The sequence below is a fragment of the Pseudorca crassidens genome, chromosome 8 (assembly GCF_039906515.1).
Source record: "Pseudorca crassidens isolate mPseCra1 chromosome 8, mPseCra1.hap1, whole genome shotgun sequence".
Lineage (NCBI taxonomy): Eukaryota > Metazoa > Chordata > Mammalia > Artiodactyla > Delphinidae > Pseudorca > Pseudorca crassidens.
This window is the reverse complement of record NC_090303.1, coordinates 15144731-15170367: the sequence shown is the minus strand read 5'-3', so window position 1 is coordinate 15170367 and position 25637 is coordinate 15144731. Positions and strand designations below refer to the sequence as shown.

At 44.4% G+C, this 25637-nt stretch overlaps 1 protein-coding gene across 2 annotated transcripts in view; it reads left to right on the top strand.

Annotated features, from left to right (window-relative positions):
* POU6F2 (POU class 6 homeobox 2) overlaps positions 1–20755 on the top strand; it is a 450704-nt gene extending 429949 nt beyond the window's left edge. Inside the window, exons 8-10 of one of the 2 annotated variants that reach the window (XM_067745520.1) lie at positions 6796–6964; positions 15881–16049; positions 19517–20755. In XM_067745520.1, coding sequence (XP_067601621.1) covers positions 6796–6964; positions 15881–16049; positions 19517–20021 — 843 coding nt within the window. In that variant the 3' untranslated portion in view covers positions 20022–20755. The remainder of the gene's footprint in view (positions 1–6795; positions 6965–15880; positions 16050–19516) is intronic. The other variant, XM_067745521.1, reaches the window with a different exon arrangement.
* The last annotated feature ends 4882 nt before the right edge of the window (positions 20756–25637 follow it).

Below are 25637 nucleotides of genomic sequence, written 5' to 3'. Positions count from 1 at the left end.
AAAGTGGGGGTTCTGAGGAGAATGGATCATAAAATGCCCAGAGTCCAAAAGTAAAAAGCTCACAACTGGAGGTATAAGGATAGTGGTCTTCAATTTTTTTCTTTAAATATTACCCTTTACATTGAAGAAGTATAATATGGACAACCACTAAAAAATAAAGGATTTCTATCGTACAGTAGAGAAGTTTCTCAGTTTATTTTTTTTCATGTGATTTATGACAAATGCTTGATCTCACAAGAGCATAGCTCCAACAGTAAAATATGTCATAAATTACAGGAGCAGAGAGTTCCCTAACTCATACTCAGAGGTCCAGTTTTATGGAGTGAAGTACAGAGCTCTTGGGCCAGACGACATGGGGTGATTTGTTTTAATTTAATGAAAGTAATTGCATCTTTAATTTTTACACCTGCCTGCCACTAAATAGAAGAGCCTGAATAAAATCTGAGTGAAGAGTCAACCAGTCTTGATGATGACTTATTCCAGTGATGAAAGATTGAGAACCTGCAACGTTGTCATCTGAAATACAAACAGTATTTTTTTTTTAATATATACCAGGATCTGATAGCCCTAGATATCACATCAGAGATCCTTGGTGAGCAATGCAAGACAATAAGAGTGAGAAAAGGACTAGATAAAAATGAGAGACAGAGAGAGAGAGGGGAGTATCTTTCTGTGCATGAAACAAATTACTTAATACAGAATAGTTGGCGGGAGCTCAACTATTCCCTCCATGGGACTCTGCAGCTTCAAAAGTCAGAGTCACCCAGGTGCCCGGGGTTTGCTCTTACTATCCTGTGACTGTGAATTAATGATTTCTTCATGAGCAGCACAGACATCATTTTGTGTATATTTATTCTTTCTCTGACTAAATCCCAACAAAAGTTAATGGGAGGGTTTTTTTTTAGTGTCATTAAGGAAATAGAGACATTTGAAAGGGAAAATGTTCTAATTTGTAAAATCAAAGCATTGAAATTTTTCAAAAATTAAATACCGTAGCTGTAATGCTTGGAGACTACCACCCATGAAGGCACTCAATTGTTCTTCAAACTGTAATCTTGATGCCAATAGGAAGACAAAGCAAAGTGGTTTATTTCACTTAGCTCTCTAAAATGCCATATGATTCTCCAAATCCATCCATTTTTTTCAAGTAAAAAAAATGTACTCACTTCCCTGTTTTTCCCCAGCCCTTACCTGGATCAGTAGTCCCCAGTTTTTTTTGGAGCCACCCAGAATGAGACACACACGAGGCATTTCCACCCACAAGGGATCTAAAATAGCGTAGGGGTTTCCTGGACGGATGAAACGTGTGTCAGTGACCCCAATACAAAACAGATCTTTGACCTTCCAGCCACATATCTGGGCATCTCACCTCTATGGTCTCCCCTTATCCCCCCCCCTGCTGAGCTCAGCTGACAGGGGGCAGGCTCCCTGCACACCCTGTGCCCCTGGCCTGGAATGCCTCTCCCACCTCCTGTGTCTGGGAAGCTCCTGCCACTGTCCCTCTGCCCAGGATCCCTCCTTCGTGAAGCTTGCCTGTGTCATTCCCTCACCTCTGACTTCCCCTTGCTCCGTTCACTGTCATCAACCTGTACTGTCACTATGAGTCTGTACCTGAAAGGAGGCTGAGACCAGACTGATTCAGCCTTGCTCAGGACCCCGCCCACGCTGGGTGCTCCGTCCGTCATGTTCAAATTTAATTGTTGCCAAACCATAGTGTTTCCTTGTCCGGGACGCCGGATCCCAGAGCCACGCTCCCAGGAGAGCCCAGCCCAGGCCCTTCTGTGGCTTTCCAATTCTGTGTCTTCGGCATTTTCCAGTATGTTCCAAATGAGCACCTGCCGGCAGCCTGGGGATACCTTCCACACAGCGCTGTCTTCTCTAGTTCTCTTTTCTCTCTGTCAAGCCCTTCCTCTGCACTAAGATCTGACTCCTGTCTCATCCCTGTCCCTGCTGAGCCCTGCTTGTGTGCCCCAAGCTTGCGTGATGACTGCCTTGGCCTTTGCTGCCTGTGTCTGGGCATCGGCCCCGAATGCTGCTCAGGTTCTGATTCTCCTCACTTCCTCACATCCTCATGGTGGCTGGAGGAGTGACACTGTTCTCAGTTCTCTTTCCTGAGACCATTAGAGCTTCTGCCATACCTACTCCCCTGCAGGCAGGAGGGGCCTATGATGGAGCCTTACACCTGGGGCTCTGCTTCCTGCTTACAGCCTCAAGAGATGCTTCAGAGCCATGGAACTGAGCCAGAGGAAACCCAGTAGGTCTCCTAAACTCTGCCAGAAGGATAACTCCCTCCATACTTTTCTAAACTTCCTGCAGAGATAACTAAAATCTCCCTTGGGTATCATGTCTAGAAAATTTTTGATAACTGAAATCTCTAGATTTAAATGTCTAGAACATGATACCCAAGGGAGATGGTAGTTATCAAAATCTTTCACAATTTTAGTCCTCAAAATTTTTCAGTTAGATTGTCCTGAGTTCAACCCTGAATCTTTCAGTAAATGTAACACCTGTGCAGTTGTCCTGTCCACGGTACAATGACACTCAGGTATTCTTTATGCCCTCCTAATTAGTAAAGGTTCTTATTAAACTCGGGCTCGGGCTTCTCTTGTCTAGACATAGTAAGTCCACTTTCTTTACCTTTTGTGTAGGAGAAGCTCCATCCAAAACCTTGGGTGGTCCCTCAACCAGCAACATTACCTTCACCTGGGAACTTGTTAGAACTGCAAATTCTTGAGGCCCACCCTGGACCTACTGCACCAGACACTGTGGGGATGGGGCCCAGGGCTCTGTATTTTAACAGCCCTCCAGGTGATTCTGAAAGCCCTGAATCTTGAGAACCACTGATTTCATTTCTCTGCCAGCTATTATAAGGGACCCAGTACACAGAAAAATGCCAGCCATTGCAGAGAAGGAGGGAGAATCATGATGTCTTCCCGCACACTCTGGCTTCTTCTGCTAGAGCCCTCGGGGTTGTACTCATTTTCTCCATAGCACCACAATGGGGCTTTAGCTGGGGGTTCTTTATGCCTCCCTGAGATATTTATAAAAGCCCAGGTCTCCTCCATTTTGCCTCTGCGTGTTTGGACAGTTTCTCCTCCCTCCCCCATCAAATGAATTTCTCTATATTTAATCCCATTTGAATTTTACTGTTTATGTGGACTGACTTTTCCGTCTCCTCTATCACATTCTGGTTCTGCATTTTATCCCATTTTCCACCCCCACTTGCTTTTATGTCAATCGTGAATTTAATTAGAAGATGCTTTATTCCAGAAACTAAAATATTATTAAGGATATAGTGTGTTTACACATAGAAGGTATATGAGGAGCAGTGGCACAGACGATCAAGAAGGACTTCAAAGTGTGCCTGTATCTATTTTTGTTGAATATGTTAAACATCTCCAGCAGTGCCAACTAACACAAACAAACCATCGAAGGCAGCCTGTGAGAGGCAGCAGGAAGTATAAAGCTTTTCAGACTCAATCCTGTGCCTCCCTGTTTCGCACTGACTGTGTGGGATGGACATCGTCCTCTCCTTCCTTCTCTGGATAAAGCAAAGCCCCAGGCTAACATGAACTGCCCCTTCACTTTCCTCTTGTGTGGACTCTCCGTGCTCTCAGCCAGTATTAATCTGCTAGAAATGCCATAACCATAAAATCTTGATTTTTGACAACTAAGAACCTTTCAGAATTTTTATTGGTTCTGAAGTGTCTGGTTGAACTCTGGAGGGTAAGCAGGACCCCAGTGTCCTAAAACATGCTTATTTTCTTTGGAAGAAATACATCTTTCCTAGATTCTTAGATATCTTAGATTCATCTCTCTAACTATGTAGACATAGAACAAACCCCTAAAAGATCTATTTTACTTTCTTCTAGAATCCCTTCTCCTGCGTAGCTTAATGCATAAGCCATAGCTTGCTTGAGTGACTCCTCAATGAGATTGCAGCCTAGTCATTTTACTGAGTTGTGTCTGAGGAAGAAAAATTTTAATTGATTATTGTCTTTTCCAGTTCCTTGATGGTACTTTGCCACACCCAGGGCCAGTTTTTATTGATGAAATGGTAAAACCGAAGACTGGCTCATTCAGTAACTCCAAACTGTACAAAGCTTTTGTCAAGTAACAATATTTAGAAGGACAACTCAATAGGCTAGAGGGGGTAGACTGACATGCAAATATCCATCACAATTTATTAGGCAAATTAAAAATAGATTTCATCTTCAGTGTGCATTCCTACAGAATAAAACTTACTGGATTCAGTTGTTGATTATGTGCTCAGCAGACTGGCTAATTACTTTAGGCAGATGCTTGATGCATATTAAATTGGGTTCCGTGTCAATTACAACTGTCTTCAGTTCACAGTCTTTGCACAGTGGAGTAATAATAAGGCTGTTCACTTGAGATGTAACTGCAGACAATTCTGGAGCGGGACACCCTGGCATCCTGGAAAGAGCCCTGAACTGTGAGGCGGGAGCCTGGATCCTAATGTTCAGCAGACTCGTGGCCTAGGGACAACCATTTACTTCCTGTAATCACGCCAAGTGTCTCTGCCACATAGAGATACCACGTGAATGGGAGAAGCAAAAGCATCACCACGGGGAACCAGAGGGGAAATAGCTCCTGAAGCACATTTCCAAAGTAGCACTTGACTAACAGTTGTTTGAAAGTAAGATGTTAACTGATGGTTAAAAACACTTTAGGGAATTAGAAAGACTGACAATCCCAGGTGTTGGTGCCGATGTGGAGCAACTGGAATTCTCATACGTTGCTGGTGAGACTGTCAAAGGCTACCACCACTTTGGACATCAGCTTGGTAGTTTCTTTAAAAGGTAAATAGGCATTTATGGTATGACCCAGTCATTTCCACAATTCCACTCCTAGGTATTTACATATAAGAAATGAAAACACAAGGTACACACAGAGACTTGTACATCAGTGTTTATCACAGTTTTCTTCATAACAGCACCAAACTGGAAATAACCCAAATGTCCATCAACAGATGAATGGATAAACAACCTGTGGCATAGGTATACATAGAGGTATACGCTATATATAGTATTCAGCAATAAAAAGGAATGAGCTACTGATACATGCAACAAAACAGGCGAATCTCAACAACGGTATCTGAGCAAAAGAAGCCAGATGCAGAAAGAGGACATGCCATACAATTCCATTTTTAGAGCCATGCCAAATGGGTCCATTATGGCAGAAAGCCAGGAGGTGAGGGAAAATTGATCGCAAAGGGGCTTAGGGAATTTCATAGAATGATAGGAAGGTTCTGTATCTTGATTATGTGGTGGTTTCACAGACGTATACATTCGACAAAACTCATCAAAATGTTTGCATTAAATGGGTGTATTTTATTATGTGTAAATTATATCTCGGTAAAGTTGAATGAGAAATTGAACACACACTGGGAAAGCAGGGACAAGTGTGAAGTTGAAACCTCCCGGGCTGACTCTTAGATCCCGAGGAGGTGGTCAAAGGTCAGTGCCTGATTTTGTGTAGTGGCTCTTCCACCAAAGTTCAGGGCTTGGCCTGATTCTGCCCCCAGTCTGACTACCTTTTATAAAAACCTTTTATAAAGACCTTCCTACACCTCTGGGAGTGTGATGATGGCTATGAAAGCACTTTGTAAAGTACTCTGTCCAACCAACAAAGGTGGCCACTGCTGAGGCTACCTGTGCACCTGTGCTGGGTCCTGGGCTGCCCTTTGTGTCAGCTTCCTAGAGGGTCAATACATGGGTGAGACCCCTCCCGGGCATCTAAGTGGACCCAGCACCTGCAAGCGTTTCCCTTTTCTCTCTTCTTCCTCCCCTCAGCTGAGCTTCTCAGCTCTCAGAACAACAGCACTTTGATGACCTGTAAAGGAGTCATGAGCACATGGACATAAAGACCACCTTCCTTACGGCACACAGAATTTTTCAAAAAGTGAATTCTTTCTTGAGGCGCTATGACTAAGAGCTCAAGCCCTGGGGTCAGACTTCACGGGCCCAGAGACCAGATCCTCCCCACCTGCCAAAGGAACTGACCAAATCCTTTAAACTCTCTGTGCCTCATCTTCCTTGTTGGTAAAAAAGGGGTCAAAATCATACCCACTTCTCAGGCTGACGTAGGAGTGAAATGAGAGGGCATAAAAGTCCCGAACAAAGTGCTGGCACAGAGTAAGACAGTGACAACAGAGAGCTACAAGTATTAATCAGTACTTTTGTCCTGACTGCCCCAATTTCTTTCTTAATTTCCAAAGGATCTTACAGAGCATTTTTTCCGACTCCACAGTAATACACCCAGACTCTTGGGTCTGGGAGAGCAGGAAGTTCCCATATACACTCAGCCTAAATTGGAACTTTCCTAAAAACACCAGTTACCTAAGACAAAATGGCTGGGCACAGCCTGCCTTTGATATTGCGGTTTGCATTCCGAGTTGATGGTAGGTGTTATATTTTATCTATACGTTCTGGAGAAGCCTGTCAAGCGCGCTGTAATTGCGTGAACAGGCACAAAGAGTCCAATGGCACACCGCGGTCAGGAAATGTAGAAAATTGGGTGCTCCAGCAAGCTAAGTAAGAAATTAATAATATATTTAGAATTACTAATAAAATGCCTGTCAAGACAGCAGCAACGTATTATATACAAAAAAAAAAAAAAAAAAAAAAATCCTCCCTGTTGTGTAGGGTGTGCACTCTTCCAGAGAAGCGTATATTCTTGGAAATGATTCAACCCCAGATGACACTTCTGTTCCCTGGCATTTCCCTCCTAGTTTTTCATGCCTTTGTGTATTTTTTACATCCCCCATTGTAGCTCCACCAGCCCTCCCAGACGTCGGTGGGTCAAGCGGCCTCCCAAAGCAGCCTTCTGCACCTGGCTCACAGCCAAGCAGCCATGTCTCAGAGCCCCGCCCGGCAGCCTTCTTCTGCTTCCTCCTCATCTTCCTCCTCCTCGGCTTTGAGCGTGGGCCAGTTAGTCAGCAGTAAGTATCCCTCCTGGCTCCGTTAAGCCATGGTGGCCTTCTCGTTGCCTAATTGCAATGTCTCTCTCTCTCTCTCTCCTCCCACCCCACCCGTGCATCCCTACATCCCTTCCTCCCTCCCTCTCTTTCTGCTTCTTTCAAGTTGAACAGGAATTTCCTGGCCCCGCTGGGCCAGTATCCGGATGAGGTCCGTGCCCAGGGCCAGACGGTTCCTTGGGGAAGCAGGCCCCCCAACCCCCTCAAACGTGTACGTGGAGGGGCCGTTTCCACCTCAGGCGCCTTCTGATGTGCTGAGTCAGTCCGGCCGCTTCAGAAGCGAGAAACTGACCAGTTTTCAGGGCACGAGCCACAGAGCTCAGAACTGAGATAGCCAGCAGCTGGCACTCGGCCGGCAGGTCAGGCTGCCTTTCTGTGTGTGTGAGGTCCCCTGCCATTCCATTTGCAGGTGTCAGAGGAAATAAGAGAGAGCACCTGTGGGCGGGGAGGGGGGATGTGCGCCATGAGCCGCCTCCAGTGGTGCGAGGGGAAGCTGCATGGGCGGAATCCAGTGAGAAACCTCTGAACAACCGTTCACAAAAGAACCGAAGGCTGCAAGTCGGCTTCCCTGAGCGGGCGGCACATACACATTTTGGAAATGGTATTTGGCCCTAGGTGAAGACAGCATGTGTATCACATGCAAATAGAAACACATAGAGATGAACGTGACAGTGGTCTAATTTAATGTTGTTCACCTTTAGTGCAATTTTTACTTATATATAAAAATGACAGAATATGTGCATAGATTATAATTCTCCAGGCACCATATATCCAACAGTTACGGGTTTAAAGGCTAAAGCACTGCAGAGGCATCTGTGCCATAAAACAAGGACACATGTAAGTATCTGTGTTTGGTCAGGTGTCATGAATGACCTGTTATAACAGGAACAGTAGGGACTCTCCATATCATAGGGCAAGTCTGGAAATGCAAGGCAAACCGGAGGGTCGCTGTGTCTTCCCCCGACAAGCGACACCCCCGCCAAAAATATATATGTACATATACACATGTGCGTACATATATGTGTGCATATATACATAGATGTTCAATTATATGGATAACTCAGGCAAGAAAGATGCTTGTGGAATGGAGAAGAAAATGAGAGATTATGGAAAGATTAAAATGCCCAAGTACTTCAGTACACTAGCCTGGATGCTCTTGATTTTAAAAATGGGTCAATACCAAACAGTTTCAGGATTTGATGGAGTTTGCCATCAGCCTGTTGTTTTAAGTTGTTTAGATATATAACTCCTCTCATTTGGGCCAAAAAAGTCTAGTCTTACTCGAATAAACTCATAAAAAATTAATTTAATTATAACCAGATTTTTTTCCCCAACAAAGAAACTCCTCATAGGGTTGTTGTGAGAAGAGATTCAAACTTTGTTCCAATTTGCTCTTCTGCAAAAGCTTCTGTAAAACACTCTATTTCTAAATAGCAGCGAGGTCATAAATTTACAATAGACTGTTAAGCTTTGGGCCTGAAAGAAAAGGAACGGATATCAAACATCTTATAGAGAAGAAATAAATTAAATGTGAAATGTTTAAATATGAAAAGTACAAAATACCCCACGAATACAGTATTTTACGCAAGGTAAACACTCAATACATTTTGGATGGACAGAGAGGTGAATGAACGGATAGACGGACAGACAGACGGATGGATGGCACTGGATTCTATCTTGCCATTTGTCTCAAGCTGGGCAGGAAAGGACTAGCCTTTTCCAGAGCTACTTAATGGGCCAAATGAAAGTTCAATTGCACAGTGGCCAATGGGATATCTAGGTTCTACGTGCAGAATGAGTGAACCTTGCACATTGCATATCCTTGATGAGAAATATACAGAACTGGGGAAAAGAGACTCCTTTACCACATGCACTTGAAGCAAGAACCTGCAAACTCATACGCAGAAGCTGAAAGAGGAGCCTTCTCTGGCAGATATGAGAGGGTCCAGGAGTACCACTGCCGGGCGTCGCACTTTACACAAACCCATTGCTGGGCTTACAACTGCTACAGATTTTGAGCATGTTGTTTAGTTAATTCCCTTCTGTCTCAAGACCCTACTAGAGAATGAATAGCACCTGGAGCATTTTCTGATGCTGATTACCACACCCTCAACAAACCTCTGTTTAAGCCTCCTTTTGCAAAGTAGGGTTTTCAAAGCACTTTCATTATTTTTCTGATTTGAATACTCACAACAAGGTAATATAAATTCTCATTTTCAGATATTGAAGCTGGCATCAAATAGATCCTGAAAAGTACAACCCATCTCGACCATCTTATGTCAGAGAGGCCAGATTCAGTCTTAGTTGAGAGACAGTGTGTGATCAATCTCCTGGGTGACAAAGCCAGAAGGATAACCCAGACATCCGGACTCAATGGGTCATACACGTTCTACACAGCACCGCTGCCTTAAAAGACAGGGTGCTTTCGCATAAATTTTATCCAGTGCGATTTGAACGATAAACTCTATCAAATCACGTAAATATTCTTCAAATAATTTTTAAATGCCTGAAGCCATGTCTTACAATTAAAGCACAAGCTTTTTCTCTGAGCCAATATGAGAAAAACTAGACATCTTGCATATTTTGAAATTTATATTCAAGCATGAACTATGCATTTAAAATTACTTTTTTCTGAGATTAAACTTTACCAAATTTGCAAATAGGCTAATGTAGGGAGACCCGACCCCATACTTCAGCTGCAGTTGATACACGGATTAAATTACAGGAGGGAAAAGCATGTTTTAGTCAGAGGATGTCAACTTAAAAATAAAAAATAAGCTTTTTGAGCACCATGTATATGCAGGCACAGGGATAGATATTAAGAAAGCAGAAATAAGCTAGATGTGGTCCCTGCCCGGGCGCAGGTCATGAACTGATAACAAAGAAACACAGTTACAATAAAGGGAAACAAATGCTATGGTCAGTGTACCAATAAAGACTATGGCAATACAGGAGAGAGTGAACTCAGTTTTGGAGACTGAGACAGAACAGAAGGACTGGCTGGAGTAAATAATCCTTGAATTAAGTGGGATGGTGAATGGGTCAGCAAATCCCTCCACTAGGCCAAGGCCATAGTTCAAAACAGGTCAAAATGGATTTGAACCTGTGGTCAAAACCTTGGTGAATGGACCCTCACAGGTCATGGGCAAGGTTGCCTAGTGCCGGGCCATCTGCCATTGCTCCAGATCAACTGGAGTGGGTGGATCGTCCATAACCTGCCCTACTCCAGGCAAAAGAACTCAGGGTTAACACCAAATAGGCACACTCCTTAAGACGTCTGCACATCTGTTCACGGCACCTGCACAGCCTGCCCTGTGTCAAACCTTGCCTGGTCTCCTCAGTCACCAGGGCTAACTGTAGTTTCCATAGCAGGGCTTTTGGAAAGCCTAGAAGAGTCAAACAAAAAACAAAGTCCCAAAATGACTTAAGATTTACACAGTTACCGTTTAAAAACAGGTAGACGTGGGACTTTTTTATTCTTGGATGGATTTGGTTTGGTTTTTCAGGACACTTTTTTTTTTTAACCCCTGGCCTGTAAACTTAATTCTTAGACAGCAAAGGGACTGAGAGTTAATATCAGAAAAACCCAAACTATAAAGTGAACATAAAGATGCCTGGTGATAGCTTATGGCACAGTGGAACCCCTGATTCACTTGATCAGTTTCACACCATTTTCCACAACTCAATGAAGTCACCGTATTGCGAGCAAGCTGTTCTCCCAAATTGCATTGCACGTTCCCAAATGGTTTCTTATTTCTCAGAAATATTTGGTAAATATGCCCATTATTTGCTGTGAGAGAAGCACTAAAAAGCAGATGGATGTTCAGAAGGCAGTTAAGTCATACTTGGCACCTTCTTTATAGATGCATGTTTCTCCTGTAACAGTCCCACAAGCAGAGGTTGTAGAAGGAAGATGTGGATGGATGGCAACTGTTCGACCCATTTAGCAAAAACCCCTTACACTGATGTCCAGGTGAGCAGTTGGAAGGAGCTAAATTTTAAAAATTAAACAAAACAAATATCTGTCCTGGTCCATCCTGAGTGCTCAATTCAGTATGGGCCCAGTGGCCATGCAACCAGATTCTACAGAACAGGTTTGTGTTCATGCAATTTGCATTTAGCTCCCAAAGAACTCTTTTATTTTTCAGCCCATGCACTCCGGATTTGATTTGGGAAAAACGTCATCATTATACTTATGAATCACTGCCAACATTCAATGCCAGTGTATTATAGATCTCCAGGCCAGTCAATCCCTACGTAGGCTGATCTTCTGGCTCCTTTAGCAAGGCTCAGATTCAGGGAGAACTGTGGAAGTCGTTGCTTCCTGACTTTGTACTTAACATACTGGGCCGACTTAATCTGGAGCAAACTTCTATAAGAGGTGCACTTCTTCCTCAGTGCAGAGAAGTCCCAGACTGGGTTTCTCTAGAGCTGGTTAAAGATGCTGGATCCACCTTGTGGGGGACCTGAGGGTTCCCTCTGAAGTCCCCATCAAGGTGGCCTGAGATTCATCCTTAAAATGAACCCAACCTCCCCAGAGCCAGAAGGAATGACATGATGGAAATAGAAAAAGCATATAACCCTTAATGAAGAGGAACTGTCCAACAGTGGAGAAGAAAACCTCAAGAGTTTAAGACAGAAACTTTGGCACCAAAAAAAAAAAAAAAAGCATTTGTTAATTCGAAACATCTTACAGACACCATCTAAGGTGTTCTCCCAATGTGGGAAGACATGTCCCACATGTTGTAATCAGGGTAAGTCTAATATTTGTCCATGGGTGGACCCCTTCTTTGGATGTGGAGACTTCTGTAGTCCTGGGATCCATGGAAGGAAACCATAATAATACATGGCGCCGTCTGGTTTTTACGGATGAGAACAATAATATAAAGAAAGCCAAGCAGCTCGTCTCCAGCAATCAACAAATTGCACAAACAATGAGACACTGGTTTCCTCTACCCAGACCTTTGTCCAATAGACTGTCACCCTGACTAAATTTCACCAGAATTCCTAACTTATCAGCTCTAGAGGTAGAACCAGGAAGAAGACAAGAGTGGGAAATGTGCGAGAGGAGAAAGAAGGAATCAGCTTCCTGGTGTGATGAGTGTTTGGGGCCTCACAGAAGTCCAAGGGCTCAGGGGGCAAGGCTCCCACCTCTCTGAGCTTCAGAGTAAAACTGTTGATGACCCGCACAGCTGCTCAGGGCAAGGGGATAAGAGGCCATAGCTTTCTTTTTGACTCTGGTTATTATCAGCGATCTGGCCAAAAGCCACTTGCACAATCACACACAATGGATTTAGTCGCTGGTCTCAAGGAACTAGGAAGGAGATAAACAAAGGCAGCAGAAGGCAAGGCAGAAACTAGAATAGACTTACACAAAATTGTATCCCAGGCATAAACCTGCCCGGTGCTGCGCTGCCAACTCTGGTGGCAGCACAGACCCTGGGACTGGAGTAGACCTTGGAGATCCTTCCAGGTCACCTAAATCCTTCAGTTGATTCCTGTTGATCTAGAGATGGGACTAATGGAAGGCAACAGATTTACTTCCCACAGGAGCTACTTAGCTTGGCTCAGAGAAAAAATCTCCCCCCCAACTCCAGACTCCAACGGCCACCCCAGCCCACTGGTCCCAGTTGTTTGCCAGTTGCCATAAACAGTGAGGCCAGGGGTGGAGAAAGGCAAGGACGGGGCACCTGCCCAGCAGTCTTTCTGGCCCATCATCTTACCCAAGGTGGTAGAGCAAGTTCTCTGTGTAGTGGAACCTGGTGAATAATGATGGTAAAGGGTCGAGTGCAGGCAGGTAAAGGGTCGACATGCAGAGGATGCCACACCCAGACTCGGTCAGGCCAGAGCCGCAGCGAAAGCCTCTGTCTGCGGGGTCAGTGGGTCCTCTGCCTCAGGATCGCCTGTAGTACTTGTTAAAAATGCACATCCAGGGTCCCATCAGGTGACTCCTAGACCTACCTAATTAAAAAAACCACTGTCCCAAAAGCCATATCGTTACAAGGAAAGTCTCCGGCTTCCATTTGTTCACCCTCAGTTTTGAACCTCCGCTGCCCACGTTTGCAAAGCCATGAGTTCCTCTTCCTTCTCTCTTGGAGAGAGGCCAGGCCCCACTCCCTATGCTGTGCTATACCAAGTGTCCCTCTGTGTTCTACACCAGACCTTCTCAACTCTTAGTTTATTATTGCGTCCCCGGCCTACGAGGAGCCCATTTAGACTTTCCTATCCTCGCTGCCCGCCTTCCCCTATGAAATGTTAATATCACAGGGATACCGCCCACCGGTTCTGTTTATGTACCTCGGTCCTGGGGGGACCACATCCAGAACCAACTTCCGCCCCCTCGGGAATGCGTGCTGTAAACGCAGGGTCACCACACAGGTTCAGCAAGGCCGCAGGTCCAGCGAGGGCTGGGGAGTAGGAACTGAAGGGGCGGCCTGGACCAGTGCCAGCTGACTGACTGCTCCCGAGGGCAGATGCAGACCTGGCGCCACCAAAGCTTCTAACGTTTCAGAAGAACATGACAAATCTAGATGTTTCTTTAGAAATCTCCCAGTGTTTACTGTCGGCCAGGAATTCCCCCAAATTGTACGCACTCGAAAAGCTGAGTTTTATTTGCAAGCTGCTCATTTGCAACTTCTGCTCTAGGAATTTTTTTTTTTTTTTTTTTCGCGGTACGCGGGCCTCTCACTGTTGTGGCCTCGCCCGTTGTGGAGCACAGGCTCCGGACGCGCAGGCTCAGTGGCCATGGCTCACGGGCCCAGCCGCTCCGCGGCATGTGGGATCCTCCCAGACCGGGGCACGAATCCGTGTCCCCTGCATCGGCAGGCGGACTCGCAACCACTGCGCCACCAGGGAAGCCCCTGCTCTAGGAATTTTTAAACGAAGAAATGGAGGAGGGGCTCAAAGCTGCTGTGTGCGTGGATGGGACCTCCCGGAATCCTTAGCAAACCCTCCAAGCTGCTCCACGCTGGTGGGAATTAAGATCCAGAGGGCAGCTCCCACCAGGCACAACCCAAACAAGTCTGTTAATCAGATGATGCCGGCCTTCTGGGGTGAAGTTGGGGAGAAAAAGCAGGGCTTTAATTAATCTTAACAGCCAAATTAGTTTTATTGTCACCCTCTGGCCCCGTCCATGGACATAGATTCTTAATGTCCTAAACTGAAATATTCACCACTCCCAGCACAGGCTACCCCTCGCCCCCTACCAGCCCCGCCCCGCAGGTCTCCACCACGCTCTGCCCCTCCCCTGCATCTGTGCCCGTCTGCACCCTGCCCCCGCTGACCAGAATATTCTCTGAAAGCTGCTCACTGGGTAAGACCCAGATGAATCCTCCCTCCCGTCACCGCTCCCTTCTCTGTAAATTCCAGTGTGGGTGCGACACTGCTACTCCTTGACTATACGCAACCTGGTATTTTTCTCTGTTTCTCATTCGTAACGTTGAGCCCCAAATCCCTGTAGACAGCAAACTCCACAGAGGCTGGAACTGCCCCTTCTCTTTCTCTTGTTCCTTCTCTCCACTCATTAGGGCTCCTAGGAGTCACTTAAGAAATACTCAGAGACTAACTGCAGTTATTATACCACTTTCCACCCATCTTTCCTCCATGAAATTATGCTTCATGATGTGTAAAAATTCTACAGGACTTTGTTTTTATTGAAAAGATAGGGGTACAGCGTACACCTCCATGGCTGATTCTGTCGACAGAGTCCATTTCCCCTATAATGAGAGAATCTATACAGGAAGCTCCAAGGCCCCTCGCCACAGATATTAACATCTTTATTTAAAAGTCCTTGAAAAATTGGTCCTTGGGGTACCAATGTATTTCTTTTCATGATAACAGGAGTTTCTATAGCCCGAGGCCCAGAAGACTAATATGGTACACCCCAGTTCCTTAGACAAGTCCTGTAATTGACTGAAATTGTTGGGTGATTGTGCAGAAAGAGGAAGAGAGAAACTTTTCACCTAAGTCCGGGGAATGAGGTGAAGAACAATAGAGTCAGCTTGCAGGGAGAATGGCTTCGCTCCAGGCAGGATGGAACAGTCTTTTGAAATCTTCCACCATCCTCAAACCATGCTGTCTCCAGCTTGGTGTGTGCTTTCATTTATCCAGAGATCAGTAGCCGGAGGTGGGGGGGTGGGGGGATAGCTTCATTCTCCGGCTGTTGTGTCATTTCCCTTAATAAGTCCTAAATTGACCGAGTTATGTGGCACCAAAGGAGCCTTACTGCAGTAGGCATTTTTTATTCTGTGCCCTTTCGGGGGACAAAGGTGTCTGTGTCAGGAGATTGTTATGCGGGGTAGGGGGAGACTGTTAGTCTCACAGCTTCATAAGCATGCTCTTCTGAGGGGCTAATGTGAACATAATAAATTAGGCAACGTTACCATCTGTTAGCCTGGCTGCAGCGGTAATCGGGTACAGGAAAATACAAAATACTATTTTTTTTCAAGGGCTATTCTTAGCACTAAAGCGTCCAGCTAAGACATTTCAAATGGAAAGCTTTCCATCTTTATATTTTTACATGATATCTGAACATATTTATGGGCCAGATGGAGTCGCACCCCCCCATAGCTGGTGCCCCCCTGCCCTGGCTGCTGTCTGTTAAGCGGGAAGGAGCTCGCTCTTGCATTGTGGAAGTGGCAGGGTAGGCTTGCCGTGGTCTTATCTGGGACAGGACTACCTTGAAGGATGATTTGTGCAGGTGGAATGAGTTGAGGATGGGGGCTTGAGTGCCTCAGCTGGCAGACAAAGAAGGTTCTGCGGTGTGGCTTCCCACCGCTCTGCTATTAGGAACCGAGCCACTTTCTCCTCGGCCGTCAAGAACGCGTAGCCCTGAGATATGCGTTGACGCATTGATCCTATTTTTTGCAAACATCTCCACAGATCCTCAGACGGCAGCGGGTGAGGTGGATGGGGTTAATCTGGAGGAGATCCGAGAATTTGCCAAAGCTTTTAAAATCCGGCGCCTGTCCCTTGGCCTGACCCAGACTCAGGTGGGCCAGGCTCTCAGTGCCACAGAGGGCCCCGCATACAGCCAGTCGGCCATCTGCAGGTAACCCGTGCCCACGCGCTGTCACCCCTCCTGGCTGGCCCGGGCCTCGTCTGTCCTCTCGGCTCAGCTTTTCTTCTTCGGGTGGGCCGAGCTGGAGGGGTGGAGTGTGGGAACGGAGTCTGGGGTAGCTGTGTGTTGGGATTGGTGATATTGACAGAAGTGGAGTTGCTAAAGCAGACTTGGGGGCCTGGCTTGATAACTCCTGTCAACTCACAAAGAACTTCCAAGGTGGTTTCATTGGAAATACACACCTTCCCCCCACCGGGGGGCCAGAGGCTTCTGAACCCACCGTCCTACGCAGCTGAGATCCACGGTCTCCTGTCTGTGGATTGATGTCGTGAAGCTGCCAGTCCCAGGTGGTGTTAATGCTCCCACCATTTCTGCTCAGGGATGGCTATCCGGATTTTCCAAGAAAACACACCTTAAAAAAAACATATATTAACCATCCTGTGACCACAAAGGAATTTTTAACCTTGCCTTGCCAGACATAAGTCTAAAAGCACATTTTTAAAAAAGAAGCAGCTGCTTTCCATAGCTCAGAAAAGGGTAGTGAGGGTTTGGCCTAACCTCACCCTATCCTTCCCGAAATTAAATACATAAATGACAGAAGCCAGCCTTGGCTGTGTTTGAGTTGATCTGGGTCAAGCCGCCAGAAGCAGACCCTGCGCATGCATGTGTGTGTTGCACTAATCCCATGTTTATGCATGAGGTGACAAAGGCACTTCGGTAAGAGCTTTTTCCTCTTGGGCAATGTCTTATGAGTCCTCCTACATCAGGAAAAGCCAAGAAACCAACTCTAAACTCATTTAAGTGGATTTTGTTCTTGGTGATCCATGAAATGCTGTCTTTTTATCTGCTCTTTATACTTTTAATGTATTCCCCAAAGGACAGAAGTGTACTTTTCCTGCAGTTTAAGACTAAGGTTATAAATAACATCAGTATGGGGTAGGAGCTTGCAGCTCACATTTTGCTCAATGATTTTCCATAAAACCCATTGATTGTTGTTAAATACAAAAAGCGCCGTAGGATCCTCTCACTTCTCTGGCCTCCCCTACTGTTTTTTCTTATAAGATACCTCCCTGTAGAAAATAACCTTTATTCAGTCTATACAAGGATACTACTGCTGGGAAATTTGTTTCAAGGCTTGTATATGTTATTCCAGACAACATGTACCGAAGCATCAGCACTAACGAGCAGCATCAAATGATATGAATACCGTTGCTCCCTGTTGGGAAACATTAACTTTGTTTCATCTCAACAGCCTTGGGATAAAGGCACGCCACAGGTTTTGAGGTTGTTGCCCATGTGCTATGTTGCTGAAGTCCTCTTTGGCTTATTTCTTTGTCCTAAAGTGTGATCTCCTTTTTGTGGCTTAAGTGCTATCTAAGGTTTTCACTAACACACGTAATGTTTCTTGGGCATTCCCAGTCAAATATGTTGATTTCTAAAATCTTCCCCTGGGGAAGCCAAAAATGCTACGGCCAAAATGAAAAGCAGCTTTGGGAATTCACTGTCTAATAGAAGATGGCAGATGCCCTGACTTCTCGGCCTCTCTCTAGCTTCTAGTGTTTCAGCGGGGTAGTTTTCGGAGCTAACTACTAACAAAAAAAAAAATGGAAGTCTTGAAAGAGACCAAGATCTGACAGTGGAACCACTCCAGTTAATTTACATGGTGGTGAAGAATCTGCATTTGCACACACTCTGGTGTCACTCCTCCCTTATTAGCTGCAGTGACTCGAAATGCTTTAACAAGTGCGTCTGCATCAGAGACCCAGAGGAAAACACACCAGCAATACACTGGACATCCCTATCACAAGCTCTGTCCCCCATGCCATGGTGCTGTAAAGCCTGTTGCCATGCTACCAAGACTTCAGTTTTGGGGCTTTTATAATGAATGATGGTAAGTGAACACAACAATGAAGGCTTTAGCGGAGCCTGCCATAAGTGAGCAGCTCATTAAATGGCATTAAATAATTAATTCATTTTATATTGAAAGCAAAATGTACTTCTTTCCTCTTTGACCAGCTGAAAGTTGGGGTTTTAAAAAATAAATAAATAAATAACTCCTTGAACTATACATGGAAGGGAATGCTATCGGAATCCCATTAAAATTTGATACTATTGGCGCTGCTTATCACAACATAAGATATCTAAAATGCAGTGCCAAAAATAAGATTAAGGCACATAAAGGAAGACTATCCTTTTGTGTCCTTTTGCAAGCATCCTTATAAAACATACTGCGGCCAAAGCGGGTTCATTTTCGCTCCATGAAAACAGTCTATTGTAATAAGATGCACTCTGCAGTCAGAGGGTTGTTTTTCGACAGCACTGAACTTGAAAAGATAGAGGAGAATGCCACGGATCCAAAGTTGTCATCCTGGAGGGTTGTGAATTTGGATTTAGAACAAACAACAAACAAATAAAAGGAATTGGTACTATTTTGTATTTCGTTGAGAGTGCATATGAATTTGATACCAGGATGACCTCTTAAAGCACTGTAGATAGTTTTGTCCAAGATGCTTCATAGTTTTTTTAAGTCAGTGTAGCAAAGAATTGCAGATGGCAACTGATATATAGAAGACCTCATTTACAGAAAATGATATCATTCAAGTACAGTTTGCAGATATAGCACGTTAAACACAGCTTGATACTCTGATGCAAAAGTACACCATTACACTGGACGGTGTTGGAAGGTATGAGGTGGCCCTAGCACATCCGGTGGGGGGGGGTGTTCATAGCAATTACAGTGTGTCCAGCTGTTTGAGTCCAGCAGTAAAGTAGCAAGAGGCTATGTTTTACCAGAAAAGGGAGCATGTTGTTAACTTGCATCTGGTGAAAAGTGTTTGTTGCCAGAGACAGAGACAGGAGAGGGCTGGGGGCCGGGGGAGAGAAAGAGATTAAAATGAGACACAAAACAGAGATGAAAAGAGAACCATAAAAGAAACTTGTCCTGGTTGCCATCACTGACGATTAGCATAGATAGAACATTTTTATCACCAAGTCAGTGGGGGGGAATTCAAGGAAACCAAAAGGAAAACATAAAAAGAATCGTTTTAAACGAAAAAACATGACAGCTGTTGTCTTTGATGTCACTTCCTGGTGTTAATTTTTGCCTTAAGGATTCTGAAGTTCAGGGGAGATGGTGCTGGGTGGATTCAAATCAAAGCTCAGATCTCAAGCATTTCCAGGAAAAAGATCTGCGAGTGGCTTTTGTTTCCATCGTGATGGCTGCTGTGTTGTGCTGTCTCCACCCGTGCTCGCCTGGCCCGCTTGCGGGTGTGCGGGCTGCATGCAGGGGCATGAAGCATGCGCAAGGGCGGGTGCTCGCTTGAGCGGGGAGGGCGACCTTGCAGCTGGCTGCTTATCTGGAGTGAATTTGCTCTGCCAGTCAGTCAGGCAGACAGGCAGGAGGCCCACCCTGGCAGAGGACTCAGTGTAAGACTGTTCTTTTTCAATTCTCCCCCCAGACACACCATCCTGAGAAGCCACTTTTTCCTACCACAGGAAGCCCAAGAGAACACTATAGCTAGCAGTCTGACAGCCAAACTGAACCCTGGCCTTTTGTATCCTGCCAGGTTTGAAAAGCTGGACATCACCCCTAAAAGTGCCCAGAAGATCAAGCCGGTGCTTGAGCGGTGGATGGCTGAGGCTGAGGCCCGCCATCGGGCAGGTATGCAGAACCTGACCGAGTTTATCGGGAGTGAACCGTCCAAAAAGCGCAAGAGGCGCACCTCCTTCACGCCCCAGGCCCTTGAGATCCTCAATGCCCACTTTGAGAAGAACACGCACCCCTCTGGGCAGGAAATGACCGAAATTGCCGAGAAGCTGAACTATGACCGGGAAGTAGTTAGAGTTTGGTTCTGCAATAAGAGGCAAGCCCTGAAGAACACAATTAAACGCTTAAAACAGCACGAGCCGGCCACGGCAGTCCCTCTGGAACCCTTAACAGACTCACTGGAAGAAAATTCCTAAAGAGACGCCCACCCGGAATCAGAAAAAAAAAAAATCCACAGAAACTAAACTCCACCCTTGGGGCTTCATCCCCTAAACCCCTCAAAAAGAAAAAAATAAATTAAAAACAAATTTTAAGGTAGCCCCAGTCATCACCCTTGTAAGTAAAAGACTAAGAAAACCACCAAGTGGACAGGATGGTTTATACGTGTCCATGGGATTTTCCAAAAAAGAAAAAAAAAGGTTTTTTGAAAATTTTTAAACAAGGACTACACCACAGTGCAGGTGTATGCAGGAAGGCTCGTTCCCTCCCTGACCTGTCTCCCCAAAGCCAGTTTTATAAGGGACTTAAAGCAAACCAAATAACCACATACTTTTTTCTGTGTATCATGAAAATGTGAACACATTTTAAGAAAAACGACTAAACCAAAAAAAACCACAAAAAACAAAATACCAACAACACACAAAGGAAACTTTTCTCTGTTCAAAGCGAATACAAGCCTACCACCTGGAGGAGGGGCTGCGGACGGCATCCTTCAGGTTCTAAGTGCTGATTCACTACGAACCTATTAACCAAAGTCAGAAACACGACATTGCCAACGCGACCATTAGTCTGCTCCTCCCTGCGTGTGAAGTTGTGTTCCAAGTCTTTACATTTGTACTTTGCGGAGAAATAGCAAGCCTGACTTCTCTCATCTTTCCCATCTACTGTCACCCCCTGTGGGGCGGGGGGTGCCACTGCTGAAGCCATTTTGTGAGGCTCACTATTGGTTTTTATTTGGGGGGAGGGGGTTCTTTTTTTTTTTCTCTTTGTTTTCAGCGGGGGGCATCCTGGATCGTGTGCCAAAGCATCAGTTGCTTTCTTCTCACTATGACCTGTGGGTTTGAGAAAAGAAAATGGAGCTCGCATTTCTCATTTTCCTCCATCTCTCCATCCCCGCCGCGTGTGGCTCCCAGTGTCTGCTGGAAGGCCACAGAGTGGGCATGGTGTCTTTTCCACTCAGACCCCAGTGAAACGCAGGAGAGACTCCAAAATAACTAGGGCTTTGCTCGATGAACTGTCAACACTGGCATAAGCTGTAATTGTGCCCACTATCCACACCAGAGCTTGGGATTTTTCTCAGTCTGTTGGCCACGTACATGGAGAGCTGACCAAAACTAATTTTGTAATATAAACATAAGCTGCACATTTGGTTCAATACTTACATCTATGTTATGCTTCTGTGCAAAGCAATTTCTCTCAGAAGTCTGATAGCCAAAGAAATGTCTCGAGATTTCAGTCAAAATACACACATAGCAAGCACACACCCATATACACACAGGCCAAAAAGAGAGAGAGAGAGAGAGAGAGAGAGAGAGTGACTGGACTGTTAAAGGCCATCATGCATCCTGTAAATTCCATCATTTCTGCTACCACTTTCATTCAAATAGTGATGGCAGACTGTTTTCGGGGCGGGGGGAGGGCGATTCTTTTGGGGATGTATAAATGGAGCAGAAGGTTGGCAGACGAATTAAACGATGGGAATTGCAGCTGGACTCTTGAGGGGAAAGGAAGTGTTAACAAGGAAGTGCCTCCACTAAAGGGAAACATACAGAAGTGGCTGATCGAGCGCATCAGAGTAGCCTTCACTCTTAGAACTAAGGGATTATTTCACTTTTAAAAATAACTTACTCCAAAGATCTGTGGGCCAAAATAACCTAATAAGCCAGAGGCAAAAAGTAAGATGTGAGGATTTCTGTGCAGGTAAACACTTGGGACCTGTGGTTGATGTTTTCCGCAGGGAGAGGCAAAAAGTGTTCCATTATAGGATCGGGCAAAAGAGAGTGTCAGTTTCCTTGCTGTCGAGATGGAAGTACTCCCGAATAATTAATTCATAATTAATGCTATCTAGAAGTAAATTGTGGGAGAGGAAAAAACTCAAGTTGCCCAACTGATTAGAAATACCGTCTTCTTCCCCTAACACACACCCTCCCCCGTACGGGTTTGGGTTTCTTCTTCTGTTGGCCCCTGTGCCGGTGGTGTCAGTGCAATGGTATAACTGTCCGCACCCTACGCCCCCTTGCCAGATGATGCATGCAGGAACCAGGGGACCAGCAGCAAGGAAACGCTACATGAAATCCTGGAGGTGGAACCAGTTGCTTGTACAGGTGTTTCCTTCTCCAGTCTGATGCTAATTGCACCACAGCTAACTTCATCTTCAGTGCCAACGATATCATGGTACCCATTTGGCCACCTCAAAAACTGCACAGATACCAACGACCCAGAAATCCAAAAACGTATCAATTAAACAGATTTTGTATTCTCCTAGGACCCGCTCCAAGTTCCATCAAGAAAATCTCCCCCAAGAAGAGAAGTTAACAAGATAACATATGATGGATGCTAAATGTTGAAACATATGCCAGCAGCACTTACATAGGGCCTGCTCAGTTCGGAAATCTATAATTGGGAGGGTATAACTAGGACAGTGAAAATATAAAATAAAACTAATCTTCCAGAGTGGAATAAAAAAGAAATATATTCATCCCACAGTCGTATACCCATTCATGTGCAGTGATTTTTTTTATAGTTTTATAATTTTGTATTGTTTTATAAATTATTTATAAGGTGTTGTAATGCTTCTTATATTAATTTTTTACAGATAAATTTTTTGCTACAAGGCATAAAAAGGTGCCTGAACAGATTCTTAGGAATATAAATTATACTGTGTAACTTGTAAGTCTTGGGGACCACACTTACTGCTTAATTTTCTTACGACATTTCTTATTTCCACTTGTAAACAACTTCACATGCCAGTGGCATTTAAGTGTCTTTTAGGTTTCCATGAACTGAAGGTTAAGGTTGCCACTAACAAAAAATAAAAGCCGCTTCAGGCACACGTGATTGTATTTCAAGCTTCAGTATTTTTCTTACATATTTTTAAATTACTGTTGTCTTCATTTTCTTCATCATTTAATGAAAAAGAAAAAAAACGACTGATGTTATACTTGACACTTGTTTGTGGGGCTATTTTTTCTTTTTCAGTCAAAAAAACATTGTGAACAGTTGAGAGTTTTAATTGCATTGCAAGGTTTTTGGTTTCTTTTTGTTGTAATCACACAATACACACACACATACACACACGCACACACACACACACAAAAGAGAGAACAAAAAAGCAAAAGGAGCTAGGAAAAAAAAAAAAAAAACAAGTAGAGGCGTATCAAAGAACTCAAGCTATAACCAAAAAGAAATTGTAAAATGCCTTTGCTCGTCTTCTCTACGCTGGACCAAAGCTCAATATTTGTAGGTATATGCACATTGTATAGATATGGCTAAATGTTGCTGACAATCTTGCAATACTAAACTGTTCCTATTTTAAGAAAAAAAAAAGAAATACAAACTGTTCATCAATGTTTTACCTCAGCACTCTACTTGTACCCAGTTAATGACCAAGCTTAAAAAAAAAAAATGGAGAAAAAGGAAATTGATTTTCATTTCAATGTTTGACTGCAAAATCTGTTTGAATAACATTTTGTAATGAGCTTTTTGTCACGTGATTTGCTTGTCTTCAACTTGAAATTCTGTGAGGCACATTTGTCTATTTGTTGTTAAGGAAGTGATTTTTTTTGTCCTACGTGCTGTGATCCAGACTGGTTACCAGAGTCACTGATGAGACGTGGCAAAGAGAGCTGCTTCTCCGCGCCTGGAGCGGGCAGCAGGAAAACAGACTGGGTTGTTTTGAAAAAAGCATCATGACGAGATGTTGACATGATGGACTTGTGACCAAGAAGCCAAACTGGATATTTAAAAGCTCCTTACTTGCTCTGACATTGAAACCAAAGCTGATTTATCTGCACAGGTTGCTTAATGTTTAAAAAAAAAAAACTGACAAAACTGTACTTAATCTAGAGCAATATCTGTATGGTCAGTAAAGCTGCACTTTGTGTATTTCTTAACAGCTTCAGATCTGTCACTTTTAATTTGTACCATAAAAAATAAAGAATGGTTTGACATGAGCTTCTAGGCGAAACGTGTCTTGAACTCAGATAGGTCATTTAAATTGTAAGCATGGAAATAAGCCTATGTTACAACCCCAAATGTTACAAAAAGGAGGAGTTTCATGACAGACTAGTTAATATCATGATTATTTTAACTGTTCAAATGAAATACTATATGAATTAGGATTCCTTTGATGGCAAATTACAGAAATCCAACTCAAACTTACTTAAACAAAGTCTGGGAAGTCTGGTTGGGGACCTCAAGCGCGGCTGGATCCAGTGGTTCCAAGGATGTCATCAGCCTGTCCTCTTAGACTTCCTTCTCAGGTGGAGTGCCCAGATGTTGAGTCACATGCCTGTCTCTAAACTAGGCACTGTGCTGGGGATGATGTGCTTGAATCGGCCACGCAGGGTCCCAGACGCACCCCTGTCTGTGGTACTGGGGATGGGGCCTCATGATAACAACACCGAAGGACCACAGGGATGAAGGAGGAGGTCTTCATGGATCAGAAGACAGAAGATGAGAAACCATAACAGGCAGACAAAACCCAGAGACATCAGAATCTATTACTGACAGCCAGCTGTGTGCCAGGTGTTGTAGTGAATCCTACTGGGAAGGAGTTTTTGCTGCTCTTAAGCAATGCCTGTAATTGCGTGTTCTGGAAAATGTAGGCATTGAGAATACGCTCCCGCTCGAAGTTTATGTGGGTAGGAGGGATGAGTTAATGTTGCTGTATAATTTACTAATTCAAAGGGAAAATGGAAAATCTTGCTAAAAATACCAGTAAAATTTTGTTTATTAGAATCACTATCTCCATACTTTTTGTAACCCTTAGCAAACATTTCTTATGCTACATAGAGATCCATACATCAATTTTATGTTATGACTGACAAGAAGTGCTTTGGAGAAAGCAACAGAACCAAAAATCCAAGTGCCCATACATTATGAATGGACATTCCTGGAAAGTCCAAGACTGACTTTAAGACGAGCAAAAAAATGCTGATTCTTCTGCCCTCGTGGTGGGGAAAGACAAAATAGTCATTTTCAAGCTTTGTTTCCATCTAAAATACGCTAAAAGTATTCTAGGCTGAGGTCCTACCTATTGATTATACCTATTTTTATGAAATATGTTTGACTTAGGAAATTCTCTTTATTTTTTATAAATTTATTTATTTATTTATTTATTTATTTTTGGCTGTGTTGGGTCTTCGTTGCTGCGCGTGGGCTTTCTCTAGTTGCGGCGAGCGGAGGCTACTCTTTGTTGCCGTACGCGGTCTTCTCATTGTTGTGGCTTCTGTTGTTGCAGAGCACGGGCTCTAGGCGCACAGGCTTCAGTAGTTGTGGCACGTGGGCTTAGTAGTTGCGGCACGTGGGCTCAGTAGTTGTGGTTCGTGGGCTCTAGAGCTCAGGCTCAGTAGTTGTGGCGCAAGGGCTTAGTTGCTCCGCGGCATGTGGGATCTTCCCGGTCCAGGGCTCGAACCCGTGTCCCCTGTATTGGCAGGCAGATTCTTAACCACTGCGCCACCAGGGAAGCCCGACTTAGGAAATTCTTGAATGTCTTCTTTAAAAAGATAACCATCATTTAAATTCAATCATTACATATTCCACAGGTATCTGCTAAACACTTTGTATGTGCCAGAAATTTTATGTGCTGGGGA